This window comes from Ictidomys tridecemlineatus, chromosome 6 (genome assembly GCF_052094955.1).
Source record: "Ictidomys tridecemlineatus isolate mIctTri1 chromosome 6, mIctTri1.hap1, whole genome shotgun sequence".
In the NCBI taxonomy this organism is placed as follows: Eukaryota; Metazoa; Chordata; class Mammalia; order Rodentia; family Sciuridae; genus Ictidomys; species Ictidomys tridecemlineatus.
In genome coordinates, this window is record NC_135482.1 from 70,124,109 (window position 1) to 70,138,239 (window position 14,131).

At 32.7% G+C, this 14,131-nt stretch overlaps 1 protein-coding gene across 2 annotated transcripts; it reads left to right on the forward strand.

Annotated features, from left to right (window-relative positions):
- Window positions 1-879: 879 nt before the first annotated feature.
- On the forward strand, window positions 880-13,750 carry Twf1 (twinfilin actin binding protein 1). 2 transcript variants are annotated; one of them, XM_005324851.5, is made up of 9 exons: window positions 880-1,027; window positions 2,627-2,704; window positions 4,819-4,997; window positions 6,322-6,417; window positions 7,466-7,570; window positions 9,216-9,341; window positions 9,959-10,109; window positions 10,291-10,412; window positions 11,644-13,750. In XM_005324851.5, the coding sequence occupies exons 1-9, from the start codon at window positions 886-888 to the stop codon at window positions 11,812-11,814; spliced, it is 1,170 nt and encodes a 389-aa protein (XP_005324908.3). In that variant the 5' UTR covers window positions 880-885; the 3' UTR covers window positions 11,815-13,750. The 2 variants fall into 2 exon arrangements, with proteins under 2 accessions (XP_005324908.3, XP_077870979.1); XM_078014853.1 differs by lacking the exon at window positions 9,216-9,341.
- The last annotated feature ends 381 nt before the right edge of the window (window positions 13,751-14,131 follow it).

A 14,131-nucleotide genomic window follows, 5' to 3' on the forward strand; every position in this document is an offset into this window, starting at 1 on the left:
TTAAACTATGTTGTATTCAAAGAGTGATTTTATTAATTTATACTTATATTGCTGGTGGGAACAGTATGTTCATAAGTAGATAATAATTTTGTGTATATATATATATATATATATTTATTTTTGTCCAAGGGCCTAACAACAAGATCTTAATTTATGCCCAGGAGTAGTACAAAAGCTGTACAAACATAGATACTAAAATTATCTTTCAGAAGGGTTAGAGACTGAGAAAGGTACAGAGACTGAGAAAGAATTTCAACTGATATATGCTGTTATCATGCAAATTATTTGAATAATTGTCTAAGAGAATAGAGGGCCAATCTAGAGCAGAGCAGATTTACAGTTTCCAGGGGGTAGAAATGACCACAGAGGAACACTCAATACTAATCTTTTCATTCTCAGTGACTGCCTCTTTTGGGAATGAAGAGAAAGAAAAATGTGGTTTAAATATGCCCAACTGAAAAGTCCAGTCAACAGTTGGAGATTAATTTAAATCGTGGGGAAAATAAAGACCTTCTTATATATTAATTTCCATTCTTAAAAGGGAGGATGCAGGAAAGACCTTTTCTTTACATCCTATTGTGTGGATCACAGGAAGAGTAAACCAAGAAGGAGGTTGTGCACATCCTCTAAGGTGAAAATATACGTGCAGTAAAATGGTCATTTGCATTTTTGAGCATCCTTTGCAGAGCCAGCGTGCGGCGGGTATGCAGGGTGCTAGCACCAGCTTTCGGGCTGGCGAAATCAAAGGAGCGACTACAAATGAGGAAAGGTATAGACCCCTGGCAGGGAGCGCGGCGCGGACGAGCGGGGGCGTGGACCTGCGGCGGGCGGCTGGGGCGCTAGGGGCGTCGTCCGCTTCGTGGGGCTGGGCGGGGCGGGGCGGCCATGGGTCGCGGGCGGATGACGTACAGCGGCCGGCGGACGAGCTGCCACTTCCTGGAGCTGCCGGCCGGGGCCGCTCGCTGCATTCAGCGCTGGAGCCGGGAGCCCGCGGCCGCCGCCATGTCCCACCAGACCGGCATCCAAGGTAACGGCGCCTGGCGCGGCCCTCGGGGAAGGGACTCCCGGAAGGCGACGGGAAACCGGCAGGCTGCGGCGCTGGGAGTGCGACTTGCGGTTCGAGCCTGCCCCGCTTCTCGGGCGCTCCAGTTTCCCGGGTGCTCCCGGCCTGCGTCCCTCCCAGCCCCGGCCGCCGCCACGTAACAGGCAACCCTGAGTTCGGAGGAGCGTCGGAAACTGCTGTCCGAGGCGGCGGGTGTGGAGGGGGCGTGCCCTCCGTGCCCTGGCTTTACCTCAACTTTCTCCCTTTTGTCAGGCGGGGAAGAGCTGCGAGAGTGGAGGCGCCTGGGGTTCTTTTTATCTGTCGGGCTGGGCGAGTTTTCTTTTTACTAGACTTTGATTGTAAAAAGAAACATATCAGGGTCTTTCTTAAATCTGCAGAGTGCTTCCCAAACTCTTTTCCGCATTTTCTTTCAAATGTGAGCGTAGACTATGTTAAGAGAAATCCTGAGGATGGGGTGCATTTCGATCTTTTTCCTAGGTCCTGTCCAGGGGAACTGAAAAAGTCTGATCTGTGTGGTTGCCTTTAATTGTATCCCGTGTCGACAGTTGAATGTGCAATTACTGTGTATCTGCCCTCCATTATTTCCTGGTTTGAAAATGGGCAGCCTGGAAGCGCTCACCTCATCAGAATCAAATAATATGTCCCGGGGTTACTCACCATCTCTTAATGAGTTCCAGTATAAACTCAACCTCTTCCTGTTAATAGGCAATGAATCCTTCCCCCAGATAAACGCTTAATTGTATGTTGTACTCTTAAGGGTCTTTTGACTATTCGCAAACCTCCAGTCTCACGGACACACAAGCAAAAAGTTCTAAAAGCATTGTTTTATTTGTCCGCATTAATTTTAGTGTTTTAATATGCAGTTATGAGTTCATGCTTGAACTTCATAGTAAGCACTGCCTAAAGCGTCCTCTTGCTGGTAACAGAAAAAACAGAAACGAAATTGAAGTTTTAATAGGTGCAGAAAAGTTGTGTTATTAATTGTGTATTTTAATGAGCTTAACTTTTGGGGAAATACAAGAAATAAGAAGTATAAGATCTAACAGGTATTAACTGACTTTTTTGTTTAATCAGGATAGTATATCCGATACTGCTATTTTTAATAGGCATATACAAAGAATGAATTGATAAAAAAGCTGTCTATCACAAGCTTGAAATTGAACTAGAAGACAATGAAAACAACTTTTCAACATTTTCAAACAAGTAGTAAAATCGTTTTCAAAACAATAATTTGCTGATTATTTGGTTTGAGTACCTTCAGTATGTTTACTTTTGTGTTATTCCTGTAGAATTATCTAGCTAAGACGGATTGGAATTAGTATGTTTAAAGAACATATGTTAATATGTATATTAATTAATGTTTGAAGAGCATATATTAACATTTATATTTCTTAGTTGTATTCAATACCCACTATTTTATGCCTTTAAATTTTATAATACTGATAATAAGAGGATGCTCCAGCTTTTCCTTTGTATTATAATTTATTTTTTCATTATATTTAGATAGTAAAATAAAGTACTTCTAAGTATAAAAACTAGGTTTATTTTCCCCTTTCTCCACAGCAAGTGAAGATGTTAAAGATATCTTTGCCAGAGCCAGAAATGGAAAATACAGACTTCTGAAAATATCTATTGAAAATGGTTAGTTAAACTTTTAAATGTTTTGTGTCCCTGGATTACTAGGTGTTATACTTTAAATTTGTTAAGTATTGTCAGTAATTCGAACTATTAATTAGTATGAAGCAAGTACAAACCTTCACTCAAGAAATTTGGATTTTTCACATTTTGTGCAGGTTGCTAAAAGGCCCCTGTTTTTCTTCTGAATTCTGTAGTTATCAAAGAAACATAAAGCTTATTTTTAGTGTAACATCTTTCTTATGCTTTTTTGTGTCTCAAATTTCTGCATCACTATTTCTAATGACAGTGCTTCCATTCTTTTCTGTATGGAAATCAGTAAACGGGTGATTATAAAAAATGGAAAAAAGGTAGCTTGTGAATTTATTGTTATTTGGTAAAGTTTGTTTTGAAGTAGTCTTTCATTTTTTCCATCCTATTGCAACCTGTACTACAGAAATGATTACCTTTTCTTGTTTCGGGAAAGTTCTGAGAATTAACAAACTCTAAGTTGACTTTTTAGAAATAATTGGATAAACTGGGAAAATGGTTGGTTTAGGAGAATTGAAATCAGATAGATTTGAATTTGTACGGTTACTGCTATAAGTACTTGATTGTTGAATGTGTTAAGATCTTCCAATGACCTATTTTCTTAAATACTTGGAAATATTTTGCTTTGGAAAAATAACTTGTTCTTTAATAAACTGGAAGTAAATCTAATTTGTTTTTTAGTTCTGCTTGTCTGCTGAAAATACTAGAACAGCTGGGTGCATTATCACACACGTATAATCCCAGCTACCTCAGAGGTACACACAGGAGAGTCACAAGTTCCAGGCCAGCGGCAATTTAGCAAGAACCTGTCTCAAAATTTAAAAACAAACAAACAAAACAAGCTGAGGATATAGCTCAGTGATAGAGAGCTTCTGGGTTCAATCTCTAATACTGTAAAGACAGAAAAACAAAACCAGAATAGTTTATAAAATCAGCAGTTGTTTATAGATATTATAATATTCAAAGGAATAAATGTATACTGTAAAGCAGCATTATTTTAGCAATATTGAGCGAAAATTTTAAATGTCATTACTTTCTAAGTAACTAGTTAAGTAAACAAGTTAAAGTTCATCTAACTAGCATCTCTTCAGAAGGAAAACTATTTCCTATGTCATTGTTTTCTGTGTTTTTGTTCGTTTTGAGAAAAAAATAAATTCCAAAGAATAAATTACAAATACCTATCTCTTCCTTTAAATTAATGACTTAAATATTTTAAAATACTTGCTTCAAGGCTTTTTTTTAAAATAAAGTGTTTTTAAAACAATTATTTATGTATTTTTTTGTGGTGCTGAGGATTAAGCCCAGAGCTTCACCTGTGCTAGGCAAGCGCTCTATCACTGAACCACAATCCCAGCCTGCTTCAAGCCTTTTTAAAGTCAATGTTATAAATTTAAAAAAATTTTAAATTTTATGATTTTCTAAAATTAAATGGTTTGTACAATCTGTTTTTACATGTATCCTTCAATAAAATATAGTGCTGTTTTGAGTATTTTAAATTCACATAAACTACATACTATCTTATTCTGCATATTTTTTTAATTCTGCATATTCCATAAATGTTATTTTTATAAGGCATTTTGATAGTTTATGGATCCTATTTAAGTAGAATGTTTTCATATAACTCTGCCACATATTATTTGTTCTTTCTTATTGATGAATGTTGAGGCTATTTCTAGTTTTCACTGTTACTATATAGTACTGTAGTGAATACCTTTGTGCATATGTGCAAAAAATTCTGTGTGAAGAATTCATCCACAGTTTTACTCAATTCTGGCAGATAGCACTTAGAAATGGAGATAACAAGTTATGCTTTGTGGCAAATTTTAAATCTGAGCAAAATTGGTAAATCTGATTTTATTTAAAATGTCTTACAGTTCAATATTAATTTCAGAAATGCTAGTTTTAAGTGGTAGTACAGTTATTTAAATGTGTCTTGTTGGTAATTTATAGCATAGACATTTTGAAAGAAATATAATCAATCATCATTATTCAACCATTAAACTAAACTATTATGATCATTTGTATATATTCTATTTTAAACTTGGTATTTCAGACCAATTATTTGTCTTTTTAAAAATTTCTTTTCATAGAGCAACTTGTGATTGGATCATGTAGTCAGCCTTCAGATTCCTGGGATAAAGATTATGATTCCTTTATTTTACCTCTGTTGGAGGACAAGCAGCCATGCTATATATTATTCAGGTTAGATTCCCAGAATGCTCAGGGATATGAATGGATATTCATTGCATGGTCTCCAGATCATTCTCATGTAAGTAATTTTTTTAGTTTGTTTACCATTAAGTGCTAGAATTTTTTAAAACTTTTCTGAAATATTTCTAGGCCAAATGAAGGTTAATAAACAGTAGTCATTTCCAGTAGAAGGGAATGATCGATCATGTGGATAATTCTTAGATTGGTATTGTGGAATGAGGAATAATGTGCTTAGATTCAGAAATTTTGTCCTTGAAATCAAAAGAATTATTATTGATTTAAAAATTTTAAATCTGGGGCAATTATAATTGACTCTGCCTCTAAAGAATGAAGCTGTTTTGCCCTGAGAGTAATAACAATTCTGATAACTAAATGAAGATTATATTAAATTTTGTTAATATTCATAAATTATTAATAGGTATCATTCATGTGATGGGCATGCACACTAACAAATATTTCATTTAGAAAGGTTGGTAGTAGGCTGACTAAATAGAACAAAAGATGAAATTAATATATTAATACTATCTAGTATTTTAAGAATTGTCATGTTTCGTATTAAAAGATAATTCTTAAACCATTTGCAAAACACGATGCCAGGGGCTGGGGTTGTATCTCAGTGGTAGAGTGCTTGTTTTGCATATGTTAGGCTCTGGGTTTCAGCCTCAACACCACATAAAAATAAATAAGTAAAAATAAAGATATTGTGTCCATCAGCAACTAAAAAAAATATTAAAAAAACATGATTCCATCTTAATTTTACATAATCTCTCTAAAAGAAATATTGCATTTTACCATTTAGGATTGTGAAATTATTTCTGGATTAGGAAATTATTTCTGCTAGTTGGTAGTTAACTTTAGTAGCTTTCCATAGATAGTAGTAAACTCCTACATAATAGTATGTATTGTATTTCTCTTCATTTCTGTGCGCCTCATAGAATGGTATATGCCATAAGTAAGCCATGACTATTTGATTTTTAGCAATTTCAGTGATAATATCTGATCTAGCTTTGAGAAAAATGTCACTATCCAGGTTACCTCATTTCAGTATTTTTTCCTCATATTTTAAAATATTTTTAATGGATTTAATTTTGTGCTTTGAAAAATGAGGAACTTTTTAAAAATTGGTTTTTTCCCTCACTTTACAAAAAATGTGACATATAATTTAAAATCTACCTTAGCCATTGACAGTTGACATACTCATGTTATGATGGTTATTCATATACATATGCTTTAGCATATTATAGGCTTTACAATATGAACTTCAGCTTTACCAATTTATTTTTAATGTGCTTGAATATTTTCATACATTTGAGTATTTGCTTTCTTTTGAAATGGTGTGTTTTCATCTGTAAACTTCTAAGTAAATTTTCACAACTGAATAGGTTCGGCAAAAAATGTTGTATGCAGCAACAAGAGCAACTTTAAAAAAGGAGTTTGGAGGTGGCCACATTAAAGATGAAGTATTTGGAACAGTAAAGGTATAAAACTTATGCACACACACACACACACAATTTTTTTTCTGTAAGAGATGAGATTTCACTGTGTTTTTCAAACTGGTCTCAAATTCCTCAAGCAATTCTATTTTTTCAGCTCTCTGATAGTTGGGACTATAGGTGTGCACTACTGTGCCCATCTAAAACATATTTTTATGTGGATTCTTGATATTATAAATAAAATAATAAGAACTCCTAGATAATGGGTGATTCATAAGAATTCAGATCGGTGAATCAGTACACAAAAGGATAAGAGAGAAAATGTATTTCATGATATGTAAGTTAACTCTAAAGAATATATAATTTTGAATTCATAGAATTGGTTCTACTAAAACATACTTTTCCTTTTGAAATGTTCACAGGGCAAATAAATGTATTTATTCATATACACACAAATTAAGAAAATTGAAATGTTTTTAACAGATTTTTTTGTTGTTGTTATTGACTTGTTCAGAGCTTTCCTGATTCATAAAGTAATATAATCTACTAGATAGCCCAAAAGAGTAAATGGGAATATGATGCTTGTTCACCATTAATTGTGGGTTGGGTTGAATTCTCTTTGGAGTTTGTCTTCCAAACCACAAAATTTGGATGATATGAAGACCTCTTTGAAGTATTTTTTAACGTAAAAATTATAATAATATTCCATGAATAATTATAGAAAATTTATATAATTATTTTAATATTAAATTCAGAATGTTAATACATTGTTTATTGCATAATTACTGCACAGTTATTCTCAGAAGATTAATTGCAATTATATACTAGAATCATGACCAGCGTCACCACCACCAAATTCATACAAAAGATGTAATCATTATAAAACTTCAGAAAATAAAGTATAGACATTACCCTTAAGAAAATTTAAAACCTTTAAAATATTCAAAATAGGGGATTTTTTTAAAAGAAATAAAATTCTTAATGCTTTTTAATTTCATTTCTAGTAAATTAATAGTTTTGCTTTTCCTAAAGTAACTTTGCTCTGATTTTATGTCTAGAGAATACTGATAATAGTTCATTTCTATGCTTACAGGAAGATGTGTCATTACATGGATATAAAAAATACTTGCTGTCACAGTCTTCCCCTGCCCCATTGACTGCAGCTGAGGAGGAATTACGACAGATTAAAATTAATGAGGTAAATTACAACTTTGAAATGCTTGCAAGATTATAAGTGTTTCAGAATACCCTATTCTTAATTAACAGATATAGTGGTAACTGGAGAATAAAGATATTAGCACAGTTAGGTTTATTCTGTTTAGTTTGGAGTTAAACCTGTGTGGTTAATGTATTTTTATTTGAAAGTTAAAAATAATTATTAAACTTTATATCAATTTAATAAATAGCTTTCTCCTCAAATGTACGTTACAACAATAAATCTTCTGTTAGAAATACAACTGTTGTACTCTGTGCTTTAAATACTGTATAAATGGGAAGTGTGTGTTGCAAAGAATTTCATATCTAATAAGGTTGCCTGAAGCAGATTTTTTAAAATGTTTTTCAGAGAATGGTAAGGTTAAAGAGAAAAAATAAAAATGCTGTAGAATGTACAAGATTTCTACAAGCTTTGTAAATTAGCTTCTATGAACTTTGATGGAGATAAGTGTGGAAGATTGTTATTTGCATAGTTATTGAGCATATGAGTCAATAAATTTCAACCACATTATAGTTTAATCATATTTTAATGTGTTTTCTGCAGACATTCTAATTGAATATTGAAATCATTAATGTATTTCTACTGGGATTTTATAGAAAAGAACAAGTAACCCAAACCACAGTTCAGTAGTTTGAGTATCATACAAATAGGAATTGGTCTGGAAAAGGGTTAAATATCACTAATTAGTAGCAAGAATCTATCATTATATTATTTTAATTCATTATTTGAATGGTTTTTTTTTTAATGTGAATTTTTTTTTTTTACAAGTTTGATAGTTTGTTTTATTCCTTGCAATCAGAACCCAGAGGATCATATTGGGGTATGCATTTGCATATGTTTTATGATGTTTTCATTATCCAGTATCATGCTGTAGAATCTCCACTCATTTTTTAAAAAGTAAAATTTGTATTTAACTTTCTGATGAAACACAGCAAATGAGACTCTATCCTAGCTATTATTTATTGGGTATAAAAATCTTAAACATGTTCATTGAAAGCTTTCTTGAAAAATCTCCCTCTTTCAATCCATGCACACTTATACTCTTAGTAAAGAAAGCTATTACGTCTGGAACTTCTGCAGTAGTATAGCTTGTTGAGCTGTGTTGTGTATTTGCATATTGTTTGTACTTCTTTCAATTCAGTGCATGGTGTTTGTGTTGTATTTTATGTCCAAGAGAACCAAGTAAATTTCTTCTTATATTTTATGATTTGTAAATTTAAGTAAAATTTTGTTCTTAAAAGGGTTGATCAGGTGACACTTTAAAAAGTTTGTATATCTCATTGAAATTGTGCCAAACCAAGCATAGCGAAGATTAAAGAGAACAAAAATACAACAAATTTCCACTAAAACTGCACACTTACTCAAATATTTACTCCTAACATTTTCATCAAGATGTGCCATGGACTCTGTATGTCAACACAGTGCTAGTGGATCATGAACAGATGTGAAAAATAATTTGCTTTTTAAGTTCACAGTGTTTTAGGTATTAATTTTAATTATTTTAATTATAGGTTGGGAAAGGGTTGAATGATGCTATGTCATAGATGTTGGGTTTTCTCATTTTTGCCATAGGACACTGATAATTGCTATAGTTTTACCAGCAAATTATTGTATCTATCATGTTTAGGTACAAACTGATGTGGGTGTGGACACTAAGCATCAAACACTACAAGGAGTAGCATTTCCCATTTCTCGGGAAGCTTTTCAGGCTTTGGAAAAACTAAACAACAGACAGCTCAACTATGTGCAGTTGGTAAGAGAAGTATAAGGGTTGTTATGAAGGACTGCTTTTTTTGGTAGCTTACAGCTTGTATAAAGTTTATTTTTTAAGAACTTTAATTTATTAAAATTTATTTCTTGACGATTTTTACTCGTTTTTAAAAATTACAAAAACTATGTGTGTTTATTATGAAAATGTCAAACAATTCTGAACTAAGTCCCCTTTGTATTGCAGCTTTTTATGAGGGGAGGGTACTGGAGATTGAACTCAGGGGCACCTGACCACTGAGCCACATTCCCCAGTCTTGTTTTGTATTTTATTTAGAGACAGTCTCACTGAGTTGCTTAAGGCCTAAGTTGTTGAGGCTGGCTTTTAATTCGTGATCCTCCACCTCAGCTTCCTGAGCTGCTGGGATTACAGGCTTATTATAGGTTTTTTATTATAAAATTTTAACTTTAGGTCTGGTTTGTAGTTCAGTGGTAGAGCACTTGCCTAGCATGCATGAGGCACTGGGTTTGATCCCTGGCACCACATAAAAGTAATAAATAAAATAAAGGTATTGTGTCCACCTACACCTAAAAAAAACATATATTAAAAAAACTTTCAACTTAATCTCTGCTTTAATGAACATTTTTTTTTCTTACTGATAGGAAATAGATATAAAAAATGAATTTATAATTTTGGCCAACACAACAAATACAGAACTGAAAGATTTGCCAAAGAGGATTCCCAAGGACTCAGCACGTTATCATTTCTTCCTGTATAAACATTCCCATGAAGGAGACTACTTAGAGTCCATAGGTATATATATATAGTATATTATTCCTAATATGTTATTTTCACTTTGCTTATTGATATTTCAGCACTATATTCTTATTTATTTCTTGTCCAGTGGCTTAATTATAATTTTATGTGGTTTATGTACTTGCTTTAATTGATATGCTACTGATTGTATTTGTTGTTATTATTTTTAACTTAACAGTTTTTATTTATTCAATGCCTGGATACACATGCAGTATAAGAGAACGGATGCTATACTCTAGCTGCAAGAGTCCTCTGCTAGAAATTGTCGAGAGACAGCTACAAATGGATATAATCAGAAAGGTAGGCTCATCTATTTTAAAATCTTCAGTTTTCACTAGATTTTTTATTATCATTTCCATGTACGACAGGGTACAATATGAGTTATAAGTGAAAATGTTTATTTTTATTGTTCTCTTCCTGAATCCTTAGGGTATCCTATACGTACTTGGAGATGAGCTATCATTGTTCTCATCTCTCTACAGATCTGCACTATCTAATATGGTAGCCATAAATCATAAGTGGCTATTTAAATTTAAATATAAATGTATGTAAAATTCAAAATTCAATTTCTTAATCAGTACTGGGAGTTATAGCACTTACAGAACATTTCCATCCATTTAAAAAATTCTGTTGGACAGTGCTGCTGGAGCTACATATTTGTGATTAATTCTGGATTTCTTATTAATACACAACTACAGTCTCCGTTTATATCTGTGAATCTGGGGGTCTCTGGGAATCATTCTGGCTATTAAGAAAGGAAGTAGTTGGCATAAACATATGAGTTTTGGGAACCAAGCTACTAGTTTTCTTAAATTTATTTTCTTCAGTGCAGATAAGCCTTAAGGAAAGAAATGGTTTATTCTTGAGCCCTTCAACTTTTAAAATACAGGTCCTTTCAGACTACCAGTATTTTAGATACTGAACTGTGTGAGCCATTAGGATTGTAAGAATCACTGTACTATGGGTAACACCTCTACAGCAAGGATTGGCTGCTTTTTTTTTTCTACAAAGAATCATATAGTAAACACTTTAGGTTTTGCTAGGCCACATATGGTCCCTGTCACATGTTCTGTTTGTTTTTGTATTTTACAGCCCTTTAAAAATATAAAATAGTCTTGACTTGGGCTCTGTTTGGCCTGCAGACCACTTTGCCTACATCTGTTCTAGCATGATTTCAAGTGAACCAAGTGATGAAGTAATGAGTAATGTTTCTTGAATATATGGTGAAACAAAGCAGAACAACTTGAGCATGTAATAAGTAGCTTCTATTTTTAAACATATTTAAATAGGAACAGTAAGAGGGAACCAAATAGAAAGTGGTTATAGTTGGGAATGTATTTTAGCAATTCATTTAGCATACCCTGAAAAAAAGGTGAAACATATATGGTCCTGGATTCTGTTTTACTCAAATGGGTATTATGCATTTGCTTATGAACATTCATACCTAAAAACTGGCTTTTTGCTTATATTAGGTTTTGAATGTTATGCTTTTTTATATTGTGTCACACAAATTAGTATTTCCTCTTTGCAGATTGAGATAGACAATGGGGATGAATTGACTGCAGATTTCCTTTATGAGGAAGTACATCCCAAGCAGCATGCACATAAGCAAAGTTTTGCAAAACCAAAAGGTCCAGCAGGAAAAAGAGGAATTCGAAGACTAATTCGGGGTCCAGCTGAAACGGAAGCCACTACTGATTAAAATTGTTATATTAAGCATTGCAATACTAGTTTTTTAAAAGTACAGCTTTTAGTACGGGAGAACTGAAATCATTCCATGTTGATATATGGTAGGGAGAAAAATCGTACTTTTTGAAAAATAGCACTTTTCACTTCTGTGTGTTTTTAAAATTAACGTTATAGAAGACTCATGATTTCTATTTTTGAGTTAAAGCTAGAAATGGTTTCAACCTAGTAATGTTTAATTTTGTCACACTGTTTTCATAGAATATTGATTCCACACTTTCACATAATTCTTAAAATTTTATATAGATGGGCCAGTTCCAGAAAGTCTGATGTCTTAAAGTGGGATCTACTTATTACTGTTTGGTGAGACATCAGAATTTTTTTTTTTAAGGGAAGCAGAAAGACCTTAAAATATTCATACTACTTGATGAATAGTTAAGGACCAGGTTAGATTGTTTTTTAAGCTGAAAATTTAGTATGCCTAGGAAAATGTAGAAATTGCTTATTCTGAGGAGCTGTGCTGACAGACTGGGATCATGTCTACAACTTTTAGAAACAGTGCTTTACTGCAGCAGTCTTTTCTATTTGACTTTTTTTTTTTTAAATGGCATTAAAATTTCTGAAGATCAGCTCACTCTGAAACTTTAAGGGTACCAGATGTTTTCTATATTGCAATATTTCTGATAACATCAAAAGATAGCCTTAGAAGTTCTTTTTTCTAGTGCTTTAAAAAAATGTCTATTTCCAAAGTAATTCATTTCATTCTAAGTACTATGAGGCCAAATGTTTATGTACAGATTGAAATTTAAATTATATAATTCAAAAGGATACCAAACTAAAGTAAAAAATATTGAAAAATTTTTAAACTTTGTTCTCTGTGATTATGGGTAGTTTATGTTCTATATCACTTCTGTGCAAATATTCAGATATAAAAGCGTTTAGAAGTTTTAGAGGTTAACAGCTTAACACTGATAAACAACTAGCTAATGATCTTGTTTCAATTAGTGTCTTATTTCAAAACACATTTAACTGTTCTCTAAACCTTTGCATTTTCATTTATAACCTAGAGAGATTTTGAGCCTCATATTTCTTTGATACTTGAAATAGAGGGAGCTAGAACACTTCGTATTTAATTTGTTAAACCTGCTGCAGAGCCATAACTAAGGAGTTTTCAAAATGAACTGTGGGTATCCGGGATTTGGAATTTCTTGACCTAAACTCTATGCTGCGTAAAACAAATGTCAGAAATGCACATTTCATAGAAAAAATATGAAGCACTCATTGCTAAACCTTATTATTTAAGATAACACATGCACCTTTCAGAAATTCAGTGTGTTTAAGTAAAGCATATAAGAATAATTATGGGTTGAAAGATTTAAAAAATAGATTTAAGAGTATTTGTGTGGGATTTTTGTTTGTTTACAAATAATTAGACTATAATATTTAAACATGCAAAATAGTTGACAGTAATGTTGCACTTGTTTACTAAAGATACACTTTTAAGTTGTTCCATGGGTACACCAATAGACAAACAGATTATTGCATTAAGAATCTGGGAGCTATGTTGCAGACCATAGCTGATGCTGTCATTTTTCAATCAGGAAGAATATTATCTGTCATGAAGATATAAAATAATTTAGTAGTGAATGTTTTTCTGTACCAACTATGTGCAATTATACTCTAAATTCTGCTATACTACATGAAAATAAATGGACATTCCAGAATACAGATGTGATTATATAATCTTTAATTATTATTAAATCAATGATTGCTGAAAATCAGTGATGCATTTATTTTAGAGTAAAACTCATTGTTTACAGTATGTTTTAGGTGACACTAGATGGTGAATAACATATTCCCACTAAATTTATATAGCAGTGAAAAATAACATGCCTTCTGTGGACATTTTATAAGTGCATTTTATATCACAATAAAGATTTTTTCTCTTTAAATTGTGTGTTCTATGTTGGTTTTCTAGTATAAGTTTTTTAATGTTTGGATAATTTTACACAATTAAATACCTGGTGATAGGTTAGAAATTTTATTCATCTGGGTTGGGGATGTGGCTCAAGTGGTAGTGCGCTTGCCTGGCGTGCTCGAGGCACTGGATTTGATCCTCAGCACCACATAAAAATGAATATATTGTGTCCACCTAAAAAACTAAAAAATAAATATTAAAAAAAGAAATTTCATTCATCTATTTATTTTATTAACCAGTCTGCCTAAATCCGTAAAGCATTTTAAGTAATTTGAAACCTTGGCAAGAAAAGTTGTGATTATAGAGTGTTTAGTTGAGCTTTCTCACTATAGTAGCACTCATGAAAATTCCATAG

Bases quoted from the DNA above. Each gene is read 5' to 3' on its own strand.
- Twf1 (XM_005324851.5), top strand. From the start codon at position 886: ATGGGTCGCGGGCGGATGACGTACAGCGGCCGGCGGACGAGCTGCCAC. The intron at 1,028-2,626 runs GTAACGGCGCCT...CTTTCTCCACAG, and splicing joins CCACCAGACCGGCATCCAAG to CAAGTGAAGATGTTAAAGAT. The intron at 6,418-7,465 runs GTATAAAACTTA...CTATGCTTACAG, and splicing joins AAGTATTTGGAACAGTAAAG to GAAGATGTGTCATTACATGG.